The sequence below is a fragment of the Xenopus laevis genome, chromosome 3L, assembly GCF_017654675.1.
Source record: "Xenopus laevis strain J_2021 chromosome 3L, Xenopus_laevis_v10.1, whole genome shotgun sequence".
NCBI classification, from domain to species: Eukaryota; Metazoa; Chordata; class Amphibia; order Anura; family Pipidae; genus Xenopus; species Xenopus laevis.
Window position 1 is genome coordinate 1,996,835 of NC_054375.1, and position 21,189 is coordinate 2,018,023.

Sequence of the window (21,189 nt, forward strand, 5' to 3'; positions counted from 1 at the left end):
GGGCGGGTTTATAGGGGGAGGGGCACACCAATAAAACGTCTCAGTACCATGTGACACTGCAGCCACTCCACCAGGACGTCGGCAGTAGAATCTGGCAGTTGGCCGCGCAGTCCGTCTCGCTCATCCGTCTCCATCATCTCCAACATCCCCCGAAGATCCTCGATGAGCTGCAGCGCCCGGAGGTTTCCCATGAAGGGGGAGGTGGGAGACTGACAGTCGAATATCCCATTGGTGAATTCCAGGGCCTTGGAGCCTGTGGGGGAACAAACGAAAGTGTCAGTTTAGGAGCAACAGGGGGTGTGGCCTGAAGTCTGTGGGCGTGGTCTGACTCATAATGGGGTCATACATAGGAGTGAGTATTTGGAAGGAATAACCCCCCAGTAGCAGAGAATGGGGTCGTATGTCTCCCCCAGGATGAAAGTGATGTGGGGGGGTCGTACTCACCGGCAATAATTCCGTCCATTTGCTCCAAGGCCGCGGCCAACATTTCACTTGCGTCCGACATCATGTTCCTGCCGCTCAGCGACCCCTGAAATATCAAACGTTGGTCACTCTTTTGCCCCCTGTCCATCAGAAATGGGGGGCAGTCACTTACATAAGGGGAACTACAAGAAAGTGCACGTGAGTTGTTTATAGGGACAGTAGAGCAAATACAGTAACAATCTCTGGCAGTGAAACAGTTAAACACCGAGATCCTTCCTTCAACTTCCCGACACCTTCCCAAACTCCCTTACACCCCACACTGACAGACCCAGCCCCGGGTCACCGACCCATCACACACAACTGCTTCCAACATCTGACACTTTAATGTGACACTTAGTGATCTGCAGTTATTATACTGCAACTGCCTCTACGTTTAATATTCAGCTTATTGTGAAATAAACAAAATAAATGATCCCCCTATGATTCGGCAGAACAGGGTCCAGTAGAACTATAACCAGATTGCTTTACTGCAATGAAGTAAAAGCCAGAGAGAGGCACTGGATACACATAATACAATCATTTCTCCTATAAATACATTATAATTAGGAACTAACGACCCAAGAGCTGAAACAATGGGCTCATCCTCTGGCTCCACCCCATTCTCCCCTCGTGGTGGCTCCGCCCCATTCTCTCTTATTACATATTAGGAAAAAAAGGAAAAGCTAAATTGCCTCGTCGCTCGATTCCCTTTAATTGAGACTTTGTGTTCTCCCTCCCCGAGGCCAGAAATCCGCACAGACCCATTGGCCTCATTACCCAGAGTGCACAGCGGCCCCGCTCCTCAGACAGTCAGTGCCTGTGAGACTCCATTAGACAGTCAGTGCGAGACTCCATCAGACAGTCAGTGCCTGTGAGACTCCATTAGACAGTCAGTGCGAGACTCCATTAGACAGTGAGGAATCGCCGCGGGACAAACTCTGCATGAAAATAAAGTTCAAACTGGGAACTCACAGAACTGGTCTGATGAGAAATAACATTAATGGGATGAACAGACGTTGGGTTTATTGTTCTGCTCAGCACCCGAGGGGCCCCTAATGGATCCGACCAATCAGTAATAATCCTGCAACATATTATATCTAATGTCTATCTACCTACCCCTCCCCCTCCTATACCCACCTACCCACATACCTACTGTACTGGGACTGTGTATCCCTCCCCTCTCCCACCTGCACACAAACTACCTACCCACATACCTACTGTACCTACTGTACTGGGACTGTGTATCCCACCCCTCTCCCACCTGCACACAAACTACCTACCCACATACCTACTGTACCTACTGTACTGGGATTTGTGTATCCCCCCCCTCTCCCACCTGTACACAAACTACCTACCCAATACCTACTGTACCTACTGTACTGGGACTGTGTATCCTCCCCTCTCCCACCTGCACACAAACTACCTACCCACATACCTACTGTACCTACTGTATTTGGGACTGTGTATCCCTCCCCTCTCCCACCTGCACACAAACTACCTACCCACATACCTCTGTACCTACTTTTACTGGGACTGTGTATCCCTCCCCTCTCCACCTGTACACAAACTACCTCCAATATTGTACCTTGTACTGGGACTGTGTATCCCTCCCCTCTCCACCTGCACACAAACTTACCCATACCTACTGTCTACTTACTGGGACTGTGTGGTTTCCCCCTTCCACCTGTACAAACTCCTACCCACATCCCTACTGTACCTACTGTACTGGAACTGTGTATCCCTCCCCTCTCCCACCTGTACACAAACTACCTACCAAAACCTACTGTACCTACTGTACTGGGACTGTGTATCCCCCCCTTCTCACCTACACAAAAATACCTACCCATACTACTGTACCTACTGTACTGGGACTGTGTATCCTCCCCTCCACCTGCACACAACTACCTACCCAAACCTCCCTGTACCTACTGTACTGGGAACTGTGTATCCCTCCCTCTCCCATTTCCCACAAAAATACCTACCACATACTACTGTACTACTACTGGTCTGTGTAATCTCCCCTCTCCCACGCTGTACACAAATACCTACCCAATTCCCTTATTTGAAACTGGGACTGTGTTATCCCTCCCCTCTCCACCTGACAAAAAACTACCTCCCCCAACATACCTTACTAGTACCTACTGTACGGGGGACTGTTATCCCCCCCCTTTCTCCCACCTGTCCCACAATACCTACCCCCCAAAACCTACTGTACGGGGACTGTGTACCCCTTTCCCCTCTCCACCTGTCCCCCAAACACTAACCCACTAACCTACTGTACCTAACTGTACTGGGAAAATGTGTATCCCCCCCCTCTTCCACCCTTGCACACAAATTACTCCAAAATACCTACTGTAACCTACTGTACGGGGGATGTGTATCCCCCCCTTTCCCCCACCTGCACCCCCAAACTACCTACAACATACCTCCCTGTACCTTACTGTATTTGGGAAACTGTGTATCCCTTTCCCCTCTCCCCCCCTTACACAAATTTACCTACCCACATACCTACTGTCCCTATTTGTACTGGGACTGTGTATCCTCCCCCTCCCCCACGCTGCACACAAACTACCTACCCCAATACTTATGTCCTACTTGTCTGGGACTGGGGTATCCCCCCCTCTCCCCCTGCACACAAATACACCCACATACCTACTGTACCTACTGTACGGGGACTGTGTATACCTTCCCCCCCTGTCACACAAACTACCTACCCACATCCCCTACCTGAAACCTACTGTACTGGGCGGGTGTATCCCTCCCCTCTCCCACCTGTACACAACACCCTTACCCACATACCTACTGTACCTTACCTGTACTGGGACTGTTGTATCCCTCCCCTCTCCACCTGTACACAAACTACCTACCCACATCCCTACTGTTCCCTTTACTGTCTGGGATGTGTACCCCTCCCTCTCCCACCTGCACACAAACTACTACCCACATCCCTTTTTTTGTACCTACTGTACTGGGCTGTGTACCCCTTCCCCTCTCCCACCTGCACAAAAACTACCTACCCACATACTACTTTTACCTACTTTTTCTGGGACTGTGTATTCCCTCCCCTCTCCACCTGCACACAACTCCCTCCCCACATACCTAACTGTACCTACTGATTTGGGACTGGTGTACCCCTCCCCTCCCCCCTGACACAAAAACTCCCTACCCAACCCACATACCTACTGTACCTACTGTATTGCGGACTGTGTATCCCTCCCCTTCTCCCACCTGAAAACCACAAATACCTACCCACAGTACCTACTGTACTAACTGTACTGGACTGTGATATCCCTCCCCTCTCCCACCTGCACACAAACTACCTACCATCCACATACCTACTGTACCTACTGTACTGGACTGTGTATCCCTCCCCTCTCCACCTGCCACACAAACTACCTACCCACATACCTACTGTACCTACTGTTACTGGGACTGTGTATACCCTCCCTCTCCCACCTGACACAAACTACCTACCACATACCTACTGTGTACTGGGACTGTGTATCCCTCCCTCTCCTACCTGTACACAAACTACCTACCACATACCTACTGTACCTACTGTACTGGGACTGTGTATCCCACCCCTCCCCACCTGCACAAACTACCTACCCACATACCTACTGTACCTACTGTACTGGACTGTGTATCCCTCCCCTCTCCCACCTGCTACACAAACTACCTACCCACATACCTACTGTAACCTTACTGTACTGGGACTGTGGTATCCCTCCCTCTCCCACCTGCACACAACTACCTACCCACATACCTACTTGTACCTACTGTACTGGGACTGTGTATCCCTCCCCTCTCCCACCTGACACAAACAAACTAACCTAACTGACCACTTACCTGACTGATACCTACATGTAACTGGGACTGTGTATTCCACCCCCTCTCCCACCTGCACAACAAACTACCTACCCACATACCTACTGTACCTACTGTACTGGGACTGTGTACCCCTCCCCCCCTCCCACCTTTTACAAAAAACCTTACCTACCCACAAAACCTCCCTGTACCTACTGTTACGGGGGACTGTTTTATCCCTCTCCTCTCCCACCCCTGCACCCCAAACTACCTCCCCACTTTACCTCCCTGTACCTACTGTACGGGGACTGTGTACCCCCCCTCCCCCACCTGCACAAAAACTACCTACCCCAACCAAAAACCTACGTACCTCCCCTGTACTGGGACTGTTTTCCCCTCTCCTCTCCCACCTATACACAAAACTCCCCTCCCCAAAACATACCTACTGTATGGGACTGTGTATCCCTCCCCCACCTGCACACAAACTACCTACCCACACCCCTGGGCACAGTAGGCACTAGGCAGCATTGTGCCAATGTAATGGATAAATGGGGCACATGTCCCTTTAAGGAGCAGAGCTGGCAGTTTGGCCCCAGCAATAACAATGATGTAAGTGAGAACAAGACTCGACTTGATGGAAGAGAATCTGCTCCACACCGCCCCCCCCCCTCGTCTTCTCTTTCTCTCCTGCACCGACGGCCCTTTAACACCCCACATTATGCCCAGAGCCCAGATGTGATGTCAGAACATTAGTCCCCCCCCAATCTAAACCCCCCCCCCAAGGGAAACGTATACGTCGGCACTGACACCCAGACCTGCCACATAATCAGCTTTTATTAACGTAGAGACTTTCCAGGCTTGGGCTACACATTAAAGGGGAAGTAAAACCAACAATATTAATGGAGGCAAAAGTGCAGTTTGTTTATTTGCTCTCAGGTCTGGAGCCCACGGCCGACTCATCTCTCGTCTGAATAAAGCCCCACCCTGCAAAATGACCCGTATTGTTACTTAAATACACGTCTCACTGTCTGACTGCAACACAAGCAGAAATTACTTTATAGGGGGAGGGACCGGCTTTAATTTGCATTGTCTTTCATTTATACAAAGAACAGTTTCGAGGTGATGTTTCCCTTTAAAAGGTATTTAGGGTTAGGGTTCTTTTACTTCTGCAGCGACCTGTTACCCCAATGTTTCTATATATCTGTAACCTTGTTATGAGCTAAGGGGGCCCAGTCTGAAGGTCAGTTAGGGGGAGATTTGGGGTGAGTGTTTATTTGTACCCTGGGTACCCCTGGAACATAAGCAGGGTGACCCCCAAGTTTTAATATCTGTAACCTTAAAGTAGGGGGCCCATCTGAAGGTCAGTTGGGGAGATTTGGGGTGAGTGCTTATTTGTGCCTGGGTACCCCTGGAATATAGGCAGGGTGACACCCAATGTTTCTATATATCGTAACCTTGTTATGAGCTAAGGGGGCCCAGTCTGAAGGTCAGTTAGGGGGAGATTTGGGGTGGAGTGTTTATTTTTACCCTGGGGTACCTGGAACTATAAAACAGGGAACTGTTACCCCAATGTTTCTATTATCTGTAAAACCTTGTTATGAGAAGGGGGCCCAGTCTGAAGGTCATTTAGGGGGAGATTTGGGGTGAGTGATTATTTGTACCCTGGGTACCCCTGGAACTTAGGCAGGGTCACCCCCAATGTTTCTATATATCTGTAACCTTGTTATGAGCTAAGGGGGCCCAGTCTGAAGGTCAGTTAGGGGGAGATCTGGGGTGAGTGTTTATTTGTACCCTGGGTACCCCTGGAACTATAGCAGAGTGACTGTTATTGGGGGGGATGAGCCCCAATAATGAGAATCGCCTCTGTAAATGGAATTATAACTGTAAACCACATTCCCAGAAGTGGCGAAAGTGTCATTAAATGAATATTTCATGTTACTCCTGTCCCCCAGTTTATCATGAATAGTAAAGGCAAGTAGACCAGTAGATTAACCCTATGGATACACAGCGTAGTAACTATGTGACACTTGTTTCCTCCCGGGGGACCAATAATCCATAATGACCCAGATACCGGTGCTGATTCCACTGTGACCCATCGGGGAATCTCTACTCCAGGCTCAGCGTTTCTCGTGGCAAATATCAATGTTTCAGGCACTGATTAACATTCACTACAATAGAAAAGCCACAGTTTAAAGGGAAACTAAAACCTGTTTAATTCCAGAAACATTGCTGAGTGGGATTAAGACAGACAAGAATATTCCTTATTGGGAGACCTGCTCTCTCCTACCAGTACCTACCTTGGGACCCCCATACCCACGCCGAAAACCCACCCTGTCCCTTCCCCATGAAGCAGGGATATAAAAGCATTGGGTGCCATGGGCTTGTCCCCAGTAGTCCAGAATGGGGATCAGTATTGTAGGGGGTACAGAGGAATTCAGGGTCCTTACTGAGGCCCCTCTGTCTTGCTAAATGGCTAGCAGTTGCCACATTAAAAGAAAATCAGCCAACCTCTGTCTGGAGTTCAGGTTTAAAGGAGAAGTTCACCTTTAAATCTCTTTCAGCATTCTACAGATCAGTAGCTCCGAAACGGTCACCCCTCTCCTTCCTTTACTGTTCCTAGGCACCAACTACTGCTGCCGGGTTGCTAGGGTAACTCAGCCCTAGCAACCAAATAGCAGTTACAATTCCCAAGCCAGCTGCTGCACATAGTGAAAAGGCTACATCATATTCAAAGTGAATTTAAAGTGAATGGCCCCTTTAAGACTCGGGATTCACATGGAAAAATGCAGCTTTTGTCTCTAGAGGAAAACAAGGCTGCGATTATAGTGCGACCAGGCTTAGAGGCCAATGGGGGGGCTTGTGCGAAATTTGGCAATCGGGAAGGGCGAGTTTGTTTATGGGAATCATAAAAGAAAACAACTTTAATATTCTTGTAAAATGACCCCAAAAGTCAACTTGCTAGCGCACAGCATTCTGGGTTATGCGTGTCATTCTGGTGAAGAATGCTGGGATTTGTAGTCTGGGGGAGCAGAGATTAAAGGGGAACTCCACCTCTGCACTGGATTATTGCACAGTGAAAAGAAACGCAATTCTAAACCAATTTCCCGCGGCTTGTGAAACAATGTCCAGAATGAAGGAGACGCGACTCCTGCTACATTGTATCGAGTGCACTGCTGTCATACAGAAATAGAAAGACACTGGGGTGAGCGACTCAAACGCTTTGGGCGGCTTATAAATGGGTTTGGGATCACGGGAAATAAAGTGATGATCGGATCGTTTTAACCCGGGATCATTTGGGATGATCCAATAAAAGCACCCGGCTGAGTTTAGCCCATAGAGGAGAGGCGCAAGGATTTATTATGAGCAGCGCTTGTCCCGTTTCAGCAGGAACAGTCGGAATATTTATAGAGCAGCCGGGATCAGTACAGACCCCTCCGAAAAATACCCCAAGTGCAGATTATATTAAGGGGGACAGTGAGTACCCCCTGCTGCTCCCTTTACTGCGACTCTGACTCCCCCCACACGTGCAATTTCCCTCTTCTGCAACTGAATGAAATAAGAACAATGGGATCCTATGGAGCAGTGCACACGGGGGTTACCTGCACTTTGCACCACTGCAGTCCTTACGTCTCAGTTCCTTCCCAGGCTGGGTGTCTATTTTATTATATATAAAATTTCCTGGTACTCATGTGACTGTCTCTACTTCCTTTGCACGGGGGAGTGTATTTCCTGGTACTCGTGTGACTGTCTCTACTTCCTTTGCACGGGGGAGTGTATTTCCTGGTACTCATGTGACTGTCTCTACTTCCTTTGCAAGGGGGAGTGTATTTCCTGGTACTCATGTGACTGTCTCTACTTCCTTTGCAAGGGGAGTGTATTTCCTGGTACTCATGTGACAGTCTCTACTTCCTTTGCACAGGGGAGTGTATTTCCTGGTACTCATGTGACTCTCTCTACTTCCTTTGCACGGGGGAGTGTATTTCCTGGTACTCATGTGACTGTCTCTACTTCCTTTGCACGGGAGAGTGTATTTCCTGGTACTCGTGTGACTGTCTCTACTTCCTTTGCACGGGAGAGTGTATTTCCTGGTACTCGTGTGACTGTCTCTACTTCCTTTGCAAGGGGGAGTGGTATTCCTGGTACTCATGTGACAGTCTCTACTTCCTTGCACGGGAGAGTGTATTTTCCTCGAGCTCGTGTGACTGTCTCTACTTCCTTTGCAAGGGGGGGGAGTGTATTTCCTGGTACTCATGTGACAGTCTCTACTTCCTTTGCACGGGGGAGTGTATTTCCTGGTACTCATGGACTGTCTCTACTTCCTTTGCACGGGGGGAGTGTACTTTCCTGGTACTCATGTGACTGTCTCTACTTCCTTGCACAGGGGAGTGTATTTCCGGTACTCATGTGACAGTCTCTACTTCCTTTGCCACAGGGGAGTGTATTTCCTGGTACTCGTGTGACTGTCTCTACTTCCTTTGCACGGGGGAGTGTATTTCCTGGTACTCTGTGTGACTGTCTCTACTTCCTTTGCACGGGGGAGTGTATTTCCTGGTACTTGTGTGACTGTCTCTACTTCCTTTGCACGGGGGAATGTATTTCCTGGTACTCGTGTGACTGTCTCATGGGGGGAGAGCTTACAATCTAAAGGGTTGGATCTCCTCTCCCAGAACTGGTGACATATAAGTAGGTGAGAGATCACGTAGGAGGGTTAGAAAAGACAAATCAAATCTAAACACTGAATGTGATAGAAATTGTAAGAAATAAAGATTTGAAAAGCTGATCTTATTTCCGGGTCTTTTACTATTTCCTTTCACTTCCCCCTAATCTTCGTTCTTTTCAGCATTGGCCCAGATAAACGTTCCCTGTATTAATATTCCGTATTTCTGTTAATTTCCCCCCGGCCTCAGTGAGTGAGAATTATCCCTTATAATGTGATTTCTCCTGACACGGGAGCTGACGTTCACCATTTATAGTAAAAGCTCAGCCAGCGAGGCCCCAGGACAAGGAAACATTTACACTGAGACTTAAACACAAGTGGAGTTTGGAAAATCTCAGCAAAATCCAAATGTGACTCCTGTAGCCTCATAAAACTATGGCAGCATAGGTATTCCCTGTACTAAGCACAATTCAGCAGGAACAGTCCCCTAAGTTTGCTCATAGTCTGTACAGAGAGATCCCATAAAACTATGGTACATAGGTATTTCCCTGTTACTAAGCACAATTCAGCAAGGAACAGTCCCCTAAATTTGCTCATAGTCTGTACAGAGAGATCCATAAAACTATGGCAGCATAGGTATTCCCTGTTACTAAGCACAATTCAGCAGGAACAGTCCCCCTAAGTTTGCTCATAATCTGTACAGAGAGATCCCATAAAACTATGGCAGCATAGGTATTCCCTGTTACTAAGCACAATTCAGCAGGAACAGTCCCTAAGTTTGCTCATAGTCTGTACAGAGAGATCCCATAAAACTATGGTACATAGGTATTCCCTGTACTAAGCACAATTCAGCAGGAACAGTCCCCTAAGTTTGCTCATAGTCTGTACAGAGAGATCCCATAAAAACTATGGTACATAGGTATTCCCTGTACTAAGCACAATTTCAGCAGGAACAGTCCCCTAATTTGCTCATAGTCTGTACAGAGAGATCCCATAAAACTATGGCAGCATAGGTATTCCCTGTACTAAGCACAATTCAGCAGGAACAGTCCCCTAAGTTTGCTCATAATCTGTACAGAGAGATCCCATAAAACTATGGCAGCATAGGTATTCCCTGTACTAAGCACAATTCAGCAGGAACAGTCCCTAAGTTTGCTCATAGTCTGTACAGAGAGATCCCATAAAACTATGGCACATAGGTATCCCCTGTACTAAGCACAATTCAGCAGGAACAGTCCCTAAGTTTGCTCATAGTCTGTACAGAGAGATCCCATAAAAACTATGGTACATAGGTATTCCCTGTACTAAGCACAATTCAGCCAGGAACAGTCCCTAAGTTTGCTCATAGTCTGTACAGAGAGATCCCATAAAACTATGGTACATAGGTATTCCCTGTACTAAGCACAATTCAGCAGGAACAGTCCCTAAGTTTGCTCATAGTCTGTACAGAGAGATCCCATAAAACTATGGTACATAGGTATTCCCTGTACTAAGCACAATTCAGCAGGAACAGTCCCTAAGTTTGCTCATAGTCTGTACAGAGAGATCCCATAAAACTATGGTACATAGGTATTCCTGTACTAAGCACAATTCAGCAGGAACAGTCCCTAAGTTTGCTCATAGTCTGTACAGAGAGATCCCATAAAACTATGGCAGCATAGGTATTCCCTGTACTAAGCACAATTCAGCAGGAACAGTCCCTAAGTTTGCTCATAGTCTGTACAGAGAGATCCCATAAAACTGTGGTACATAGGTATCCCCTGTACTAAGCACAATTCAGCAGGAACAGTCCCCTAAATTTGCTCAAAGTCTGTAGTGAGAGATAAAATTATAGCAGCATAGGTTAGTGGTAGCGGGTATAATTTGGAAAAATCCTCTACCTTTAGTCTTTAGAAAGGGAATAAGCCCCTCTGAATATGCAAAATTGACAAAAAACAATCATAAGAAGAGGCAAGAACGGGTGCCACCAGGTGCTGAGGATCTCGTGGGAAAGAATGTAACAGCGACAGCTGTAATGGAGAGTTCAGGAGTCGGTTACTGCAGTGCATCCTGCTCATTCCCACAAAGCTTTTCCTTACACAGTTGGCTTCTGCGACATTGTTTCAGGAGTCAGAAGCAGCAGTGCAGAGAAAGTAGTAGAGGAAGTGACTGTGTAAGACAATTAATACTGCCTCTCTACAGGACTAGTAATAAATACTTGGTGGGATTCTGTTTATGTTTCAGGCTCCCACTGCCCCCATAGAACCCACTGGATTTGTGACATAAAGGGAAAGAAGGGCCGGGGGGGGGCAGGAGAAGAAAGAGACTCTTTATACTTTATGATATGACTCTTCCCATCCGGGACTGGAGGTATCAGCCCCCCAATCTGACCCCCCCCCCCCCGAATATCACAAGCTCCTCCCCCACACACAAGATCAAAGAAGCAGCTAAAGACAAATAAGGTTATGGGGGGGGTTGTTAATGTCATGTGACTCGTCATGGGCTCAGAATCACTAATTACAGAGATTTATAGGGGGCACCGCTGTACCTCAATTCCACTGTCTCCCCCTAATACAAACATAACACTGAGACATTCCCATAGAATAAAGTCACATTGTGATTGGCTCCCACTGCCCCTGTACTTGCACCTCCTCTTTATGGCCTATCACCCAACTGTCACACACTGATAATTACACACTGGTAATTACACACTGGTAATTACACACCAACCCAGCGTGTTTGCACAAGTCTCACCCAGCACAACAGCTGCACCAACAACATCCCCCACTTTCCCATGTCTTTAATAATAAATACTGCCTGGGGTAGATATAAATGGGTTTGTTCCCCTTTAAATTAACTCTTAGTATGATGTAGAGAGGGATATGCTGAGACAATTTGCAATTGGTTTTCATTTTTTATTATTTGTGGTTTTTGACTTATTTAGCTTTTTATTCAGCAGCTCTCCAGTTTGTCATTTCAGTAGTCTCGTTGCTAGGGTCTAAATTCCCCTAGCAACCATGCATTGATTTGAATAAGAGACTGGAATATGAATAGGAGAGGCCTGAATAGAAAGAGGAGGAATAGAAAATAGCAATAATAGGCTGGAAAGAGACAGAAGAAGAAGAAGGCTAATAATGAAAAAACTATAACAAAAATAAAATAATGAAGGCAAATTGAAAAGTTGCTTAGAATTAGCCATTCTATAATATACTAAACGTTAACTCAAAGGTGAACCACCCCTTTAAAGGGGAAGATAATGTCATTCTAAACGCCTTCCCAATATCCATTCATTCCTCATTCTCTGCACTGCTGCTTCTGACTCCTGATACAACTTCCCAATATCCATTCATTCCTCATTCTCACTGGGTTTATAGTTCTGTGTAACTGTCATTGTGTCTGTCCCTTTCTCTGCACTGCTGCTTCTGACTCCTGATACAACTTCCCAATATCCATTCATTCCTCATTCTCACTGGGTTTATAGTTCTGTTGTAACTGTCATTGTGTCTGTCCCTTTCTCTTCTCTGCACTGCTGCTTCTGACTCCTGATACAACTTCCCAATATCCATTCATTCCTCATTCTCACTGGGTTTATAGTTCTGTGTAACTGTCATTGTGTCTGTCCCTTTCTCTGCACTGCTGCTTCTGACTCCTGATACAACTTCCCAATATCCATTCATTCCTCATTCTCACTGGGTTTATAGTTCTGTGTAACTGTCATTGTGTCTGTCCCTTTCTCTTCTCTGCACTGCTGCTTCTGACTCCTGATACAACTTCCCAATATCCATTCATTCCTCATTCTCACTGGGTTTATAGTTCTGTGTAACTGTCATTGTGTCTGTCCCTTTCTCTTCTCTGCACTGCTGCTTCTGACTCCTGATACAACTTCCCAATATCCATTCATTCCTCATTCTCACTGGGTTTATAGTTCTGTGTAACTGTCATTGTGTCTGTCCCTTTCTCTTCTCTGCACTGCTGCTTCTGACTCCTGATACAACTCCCCAATATCCATTCATTCCTTATTCTCACTGGGTTTATAGTTCTGTGTAACTGTCATTGTGTCTGTCCCTTTCTCTGCACTGCTGCCTCTGACTCCTGATACAACTTCCCAATATCCATTCATTCCTCATTCTCACTGGGTTTATAGTTCTGTGTAACTGTCATTGTGTCTGTCCCTTTCTCTTCTCTGCACTGCTGCTTCTGACTCCTGATACAACTTCCCAATATCCATTCATTCCTCATTCTCACTGGGTTTATAGTTCTGTGTAACTGTCATTGTGTCTGTCCCTTTCTCTGCACTGCTGCCTCTGACTCCTGATACAACTTCCCAATATCCATTCATTCCTCATTCTCACTGGGTTTATAGTTCTGTGTAACTGTCACTGTGTCTGTCCCTTTCTCTTCTCTGCACTGCTGGTTCTGACTCCTGATACAACTTCCCAATATCCATTCATTCCTCATTCTCACTGGGTTTATAGTTCTGTGTAACTGTCATTGTGTCTGTCCCTTTCTCTTCTCTGCACTGCTGGTTCTGACTCCTGATACAACTTCCCAATATCCATTCATTCCTCATTCTCACTGGGTTTATAGTTCTGTGTAACTGTCATTGTGTCTGTCCCTTTCTCTGCACTGCTGCCTCTGACTCCTGATACAACTTCCCAATATCCATTCATTCCTCATTCTCACTGGGTTTATAGTTCTGTGTAACTGTCATTGTGTCTGTCCCTTTCTCTGCACTGCTGCTTCTGACTCCTGATACAACTTCCCAATATCCATTCATTCCTCATTCTCACTGGGTTTATAGTTCTGTGTAACTGTCATTGTGTCTGTCCCTTTCTCTTCTCTGCACTGCTGCTTCTGACTCCTGATACAACTTCCCAATATCCATTCATTCCTCATTCTCACTGGGTTTATAGTTCTGTGTAACTGTCATTGTGTCTGTCCCTTTCTCTGCACTGCTGCTTCTGACTCCTGATACAACTTCCCAATATCCATTCATTCCTCATTCTCACTGGGTTTATAGTTCTGTGTAACTGTCATTGTGTCTGTCCCTCTCTCTTCTCTGCACTGCTGCTTCTGACTCTTGATACAACTTCCCAATATCCATTCATTGGAATAAATTACCCCCCAATCAAGAATAAGATTTATTCCCTGGAACCACATTGGCACCAACCCAAGGAACTTTCAGGAAACATTAGTGAGGGAATCGGCCAATCAGAATCTGCTGTGACCCCTGACCACGAGAAGGAAGGATTCTATTGGCTGAAGTGATGGCTCCAAACTGTCTCTATATAGATATATATATATATAGTAAATAGTATATGGACATGTTGAATTGGGGGGAGGGTTAACCCCTAAATCCCTGTACAATACTAATGATTTACTTTTAGAGATGAAGAAGAAAGTTTCCTGGTTAATGTTCCACTACAATAAACAAAGTCCCTCCTCCCACAAATGTTCTGTAAGCGACTGATTATGGTAATTAGACCCACCAGGCTGACGCTCTATTTATTTATCTGAACTTGAGTTGGGGGTCTGCTCCCCCCGTGTAGAGAGTCACGTTCAGTCGCTGTCCCAGGGCCACAGGGAGGCCGATTATGCCCACAACAAACAGGTTCAGACCATGTGACTGGGGATTAAAGGGGAAGTTCACCCAAAACACATATATATTCACTGCTCATTCTCACTGGGTTTCTGGTTATTTGCACCAATATTTGGGCCCACGGGGGGGGGAGGGGATGTAACAGAGTCGGGATCCCCTGCGCAGTCTGTAAATAAAACAAAAAATAAGACCCCCCCCAGGGAGCAAATAGTGAGACAGATTTTTCAGGCCGTTGAGTCAATGAGGAATGAGGAGAATTTGGGAGGAATGTGGAGAGAAACCTCGGCCTGGGGGGGGCACACGTTGTTACTCACGGGAGAGAACTGGGAATTCTTTGCTTTGACGGATCCACATCCCAATTCTGGAGCAACAGGAAAACACTCACACCCCTAATATAAACAGCCAGCGCCTCTGCTGTGGATTTAAAGGGGACACTCACCCCAAAATAATGAAAGAAAATGACATTCAAAGCAACTCCCCGATACCAACGTGTAACTGTCATTGAGTCTGTCTGTTTATAGTCTCTGCACTGCCGGTTCTGACTCCTGGGAAACAGACCTACAGGAGACCTGACCTCTGTTTGTTTATATTCTCTGCACTGCCGGTTCTGACTCCTGTGAAACAAAAGCCAGACTTGATGGAGACCAAACCTCTGCTTCACTGTTTCAGGAGTCAGAATAACAACACAAATAGTGACAAAGTGTTTATATATTATATAGACCAGAAAGCAAATGTTTGTCTGTTTATATTCTCTGCACTGCTGGTTAAGACTCATGTGAAGCAAATGTCAAAACAGAGGTCTGACCTCTGCTTCACTAGTTCAGGAGTCACAACCAGAGACCAGAAAGCAACCAATTGTCTGTTTATATTCTCTACACTGCTGGTTCTGACTCCTGTTAAGCAAAAGCCAGAACTGACCTCTGCTTCACTGTTTCAGGAGTCGGAACCAGAGACCAGAAAGTGAATGTTTGTTTTTTATATTCTCTGCACTGCTGGTTCTGACTCCTGTGAAGCAGAGATCAGGTCTGGCTTTTGCTTCACTGTTTCAGGAGTCAGAACCAGAGACCAGAAAGTGAATGTTTGTGTTTTTATATTATCTGCACTGCTGGTTCTGACTCCTTTGAAGCAAAAGCCAGACCTGACCTCTGCTTCACTGTTTCAGGAGTCAGAACCAGAGACCAGAAAGTGAATGTTTGTGTTTTTATATTATCTGCACTGCTGGTTCTGACTCCTTTGAAGCAAAAGCCAGACCTGACCTCTGCTTCACTGTTTCAGGAGTCAGAACCAGAGACCAGAAAGTGAATGTTTGTGTTTTTATATTATCTGCACTGCTGGTTCTGACTCCTTTGAAGCAAAAGCCAGACCTGACCTCTGCTTCACTGTTTCAGGAGTCAGAACCAGTGACCAGAAAGTGAATGTTTGTGTTTTTATATTATCTGCACCGCTGGTTCTGACTCCTGTGAAGCAAAAGCCAGACCTGACCTCTGCTTCACGTTTCAGGAGTCAGAACCAGAGACCAGAATGTGACAGTTTGTCTCTTATATTCTCTGCACTGTTGATTCTGACTCCTGTGAAGCAAAAGCTAAACCTGACCTCTGCTTCACTGTTTTGGGAGTCAGAACCAGAGACCAGAAAGCAGTTTGTTTATATTCTCTGCACTGCTGGTTCTGACTCCTGTGAAGCAAAAGCTAAACCTGCCCTCCGCTTCACTATTTCAGGAGTCAGAACCAGAGACCAGAAAGCAGTTTGTTTTTGTTCTCTGCACTGCTGGTTCTGACTCCTGTGAAGGAAAAGCCAGAGTGGACCTCTGCTTCACTGTTTCAAAAGTCAGAACCAGAGACAACAAAGCAACTGTTTGTCTCTTTATATTCTCTGCACTGCTGGTTCTGACTCATTTGAAGGATAAGCTAGAATGGACCTCTGTCTGCTTCACTGTTTCAGGAGTCAGAACCAGAGACCAGAAAGCGCATGTTTGTCTCTTTATATTCTCTGCACTGCTGGTTCTGACTCCTGTGAAGCAAAAGCCAGCCCTGTCCTCTGCTTTACCATTTCAGGAGTCAGAAGCAGAGACCAGAATGTGACAGTTTTCTTTATATTCTCTGCACTGCTGGTTGTGACTCCTGTGCTTCACTGTTTCAGGAGTCAGAAGCAGAGCAGAGAGAGCAGCAGAGAGTTGATATTGTACGAGATGGAGGAATTATGGAAGACGAGTGTTACGTTGTATCAAGAAAAGGAACTTTATAACGAAGAAGAGAATTAAAGGGGCGTGCGGGGGAGAAGTCTGTGGGCCTGAGCCAACATGGGGAATTGGACAGAGGGAAGCAATTAGGCGCCGGCGGCCCTTTAGATTAGTCGTTAGCAGGAAACCTCAGCTGATCATTCGCAGAAAAGTAATTAAGATTCTCTGTAAATCTGCCGAGAATTCCTGGATGAGGTCACAACACTCATGGCAGCTCCCGCTCACTGGAAGGATTAAAGGGACAATCAACCCTACGTGACCAACCAAATCCAATGCAAATTCAGGTTCATGCTACAAAATAGTCAGAAGTGGATCTGGATCCAACCTGCAGTGATTTGGGGTTTACTTCTCCTTTAAGTGAGGCCTTAAAGGGATACCACCTGATAGAAGGGAAGCGTCAGTTGTGACTCATTAGACTGGTGCCAGGAGGGTTAACAAGGTGTAAATAACCCGGCGGGTGTCGGTATCACTGTAAATTGCGACTGCCCAATGGGAATCACTTGTAACAATGGAGGGGCTGCAGCTTCAGCCTGGCACCAATCACATGACTGATACAATAAAAGTCCCGCGAGGGCGGGACCTTGGACCCTATAAAAAGCTAAAAGCAGATTTCATTGGTACCCGGGAGTCGGGCGGAGCAGACCACACAGTGAAGCAGACGGGGGGGACCTGGTTAAGGAACACGGGGGGCAAATAAAAATGCCCATTAAAAGTTTCCCGTTAATGTTAAATTTAGAAGGCGGAGGATTTTTGGGACAAATTAGGAACAGCTGCTCCCCCACCGGCCAATCGTCTTCCCTCAAGGACCCAAATAACTCAGTTCCACACAAAATCCCTATAATTAGAGTGCAACGGAATCCGCACTCGCTGCAAACATCTCCATGTAAAGGGGAACTTCACCCAAACATTCTTACTCATGTCTGTTCTCTCACTCTAGAAACAAGATCTCCACCAGTAAATCACGTGGCTACATTGTTGCAGTACTCAGAACCAGCAGTGCAGAGAATATAAAGAGATACTGATTGCAACAAGTGACCCCTCACATGACCTGACAGATACCAAAATGTCATAAAACCCTGAAGGAGGGGAAGCCAAGTGGCAGCTCCTACCAACAAAGCTACTTCTGCTGTTTATAATGTCGCCCCAACCAGGATCCTTATACTTTGGGCCCATTGATTCCACTCCTGGGGCAGAAGGGGATCAGGTAATGGGGTGATTGGGGCAGAAGATAATGGGGTGAGTGGGGCAGAAGATAATGGGGTGAGTGGGGCAGAAGATAATCAGTAATGGGGTGAGTGGGACAGAAGATAATCAGGTAATGGGGTGAGTGGGGCAGAAGGGGATCAGGTAATGGGGTGAGTGGGGCAGAAGATAATGGGGTGAGTGGGGCAGAAGATAATCAGTAATGGGGTGAGTGGGACAGAAGATAATCAGGTAATGGGGTGAGTGGGACAGAAGGGGATCAGGTAAGGGGTGAGTGGGGCAGAATATAATGGGGTGAGTGGGGCAGAAGATAATGGGGTGAGTGGGGCAGAAGATAATGGGGTGAGTGGGGCAGAAGATAATGGGGTGAGTGGGGCAGAATATAATGGGGTGAGTGGGGCAGAATATAATGGGGTGAGTGGGGCAGAAGATAATGGGGTGAGTGGGGCAGAATATAATGGGGTGAGTGGGGCAGAAGATAATGGGGTGAGTGGGGCAGAAGATAATGGGGTGAGTGGGGCAGAAGATAATCAGTAATGGGGTGAGTGGGGCAGAAGATAATCAGGTAATGGGGTGAGTGGGGCAGAAGGGGATCAGGTAATGGGGTGAGTGGGGCAGAAGATAATGGGGTGAGTGGGGCAGAAGATAATCAGGTAATGGGGTGAGTGGGACAGAAGGGGATCAGGTAAGGGGTGAGTGGGGCAGAATATAATGGGGTGAGTGGGGCAGAAGATAATGGGGTGAGTGGGGCAGAAGATAATCAGTAATGGGGTGAGTGGGGCAGAAGATAATCAGTAATGGGGTGAGTGGGGCAGAAGATAATCAGGTAATGGGGTGAGTGGGGCAGAAGATAATCAGGTAATGGGGTGAGTGGGGCAGAAGATAATCAGGTAATGGGGTGAGTGGGGCAGAAGGGGATCAGGTAATGGGGTGAGTGAGGCAGAAGATAATGGGGTGAGTGGGGCAGAAGATAATCAGGTAATGGGGTGAGTGGGACAGAAGATAATGGGGTGAGTGGGGCAGAAGATAATCAGGTAATGGGGTGAGTGGGACAGAAGGGGATCAGGTAAGGGGTGAGTGGGGCAGAATATAATGGGGTGAGTGGGGCAGAAGATAATCAGGTAATGGGGTGAGTGGGGCAGAAGATAATCAGGTAATGGGGTGAGTGGGGCAGAAGGGGATCAGGTAATGGGGTGAGTGAGGCAGAAGATAATGGGGTGAGTGGGGCAGAAGATAATCAGGTAATGGGGTGAGTGGGACAGAAGATAATGGGGTGAGTGGGGCAGAAGATAATCAGGTAATGGGGTGAGTGGGACAGAAGGGGATCAGGTAAGGGGTGAGTGGGGCAGAATATAATGGGGTGAGTGGGGCAGAAGATAATGGGGTGAGTGGGGCAGAAGATAATGGGGTGAGTGGGGCAGAATATAATGGGGTGAGTGGGGCAGAATATAATGGGGTGAGTGGGGCAGAAGATAATGGGGTGAGTGGGGCAGAAGGGGATCAGGACAATCAGGTACCCCAGAGATAAAGGACAAGTCTCAGACAATGAGAGAAAAGCCCTGACAGCCCCAAATACCCCCTGATGATGAGTCACGAGGGGCAATAAAACCCCCAGTGGGACATTGTTGGAATTTCACAGACAGACCAGGAAAATCCTGATACCCACAGACTGGGGGTGATTTAACCATCTCACTGCCACAGACTGACACTCAGGTCTCACACTCTGGACTTTACCTGGAATTACCCAGAATCCCCAGTGGCACAAGTTCCACAAACCCACCAGGGAGCCAATTACCCACAATCCCCAGTGGGACAGAGACTCCCCAGTGACTGCAACTTCCCCAAACTCCCCAGAGAGACAACAGTCCAGTTCCCCAGACTCCCCAGTGGGACAGAAGTTAATGTTGAGGTTCCCCATCAGTGGGAGGAGCCTGAGACTCATTCCTGCCCCGACTACTCACCCCGGTGTCTCCCCGTGTCCGGCAGCTCCTCTCTCTCTCTCTCTCTCTCTCCTCCAGACTCCGCTCCTACTGACGTCACACCCAGCCTCCGCCCCGCCCATGCGCGCTGCTCATTGGTTGTAAGGCGGGGAATCCTCGAACTCCGGCGCTGGTTGGCTCAATTTCACGTCCGTCAAGGAGCGCTGATTCCAAACTTCCCAGCCGCAGAGTGAGGGTGGGGGATCAGGAACAGGAAGGGCCGGGGAGATACTGGGGGTCGGGGTCGGTGGGACTGAGATCGCGCACGTGAGAAAGGGGGTCCAGTAGGAGGCTGATGACGTGAGTGATGATGTCACTGGGCATGTAGTGAGGTCACTAGTGTGAGATGTTACTGGGGCCCCACAGCAAATTCAGTCTCAGGGCCCCGAAACCTTCTCTAGTAGCAGAATAGATTCAAATTGTCTTTCTGGCCCCCTCTACTCTCTCCCCGACCCCCTCTACTCTCTCCCCGACCCCCTGCTTCCCATGGCAGGGGGATAATGACGTCATCAGTCAAGTAGTGAGGTCATAAGTGAGAGACAGAGGGTGAGGTTTAATGAGAGTCCCCCCCAGCCTTGTGTTATATGATTACAGACCTGGGGAATAGACTGTGTATAGAATAAACCGCTGGAGGGGGACAGCTGCACCCCCATAACAGCAAAACTCCTGCACCCCCACAGTAAAGATCCGAGGAGTTAAAGGGACGCTGTTTCCTCTGTCTCCGACTCTCCCAGTAAAATCATTAATATTCCCGGCCATTAGTATTTCTGCCGTTTCACTTCCCTGAAAAATTATTGAATTTCCCACGAAATTCACGAAACGGCAAATTTGCAAAACGCATTGAAGTCAATGGGCATCAGAATTATTTTGTCGCCTATTTTGGCCAAATGCGTTAAAGTCATTGGGCGTCCGAATAATTGTGACGCACAACAATGTTAACACGCGCGACTATTTTGACTCGCGCCCACATTTTTCAACCGCCAGATTTTGACATTTTTGTCAGTTTCGCAAATTTATTCACTGCGGGAATTTGGCACCTGCAGAATTTATTGGCCCATCACTACCAGCCAGCCCTGTGTTTGTAAAGAATCCCTGCCATAAAGCAAGACTGGGCTGCTGTTCTTATCAGAAGGGTCACATGAGCTGGGGCGTGTCCATATGTGCTTACATTCTAACTGCCGTCCAATCAGCTGCTCCCGTTACAATCACAAAAAACAAATACAAATCACAGAGTAGGGAAAAAGGAGAATAGATTTGGGATTTG

General features: G+C 47.2%; 1 protein-coding gene across 1 annotated transcript in view; it reads right to left on the bottom strand.

Annotated features, from left to right (window-relative positions):
• The window catches only part of ppfibp2.L (PTPRF interacting protein, binding protein 2 (liprin beta 2) L homeolog), a 55,198-nt gene extending 35,261 nt beyond the window's left edge, over positions 1–19,937 (bottom strand). The window contains 3 exon segments of the mRNA NM_001093649.1: positions 48–253; positions 445–529; positions 19,908–19,937. Coding sequence (NP_001087118.1) covers positions 48–253; positions 445–508 — 270 coding nt within the window. The 5' untranslated portion in view covers positions 509–529; positions 19,908–19,937.
• Between the last annotated feature and the right edge of the window lie 1,252 nt (positions 19,938–21,189).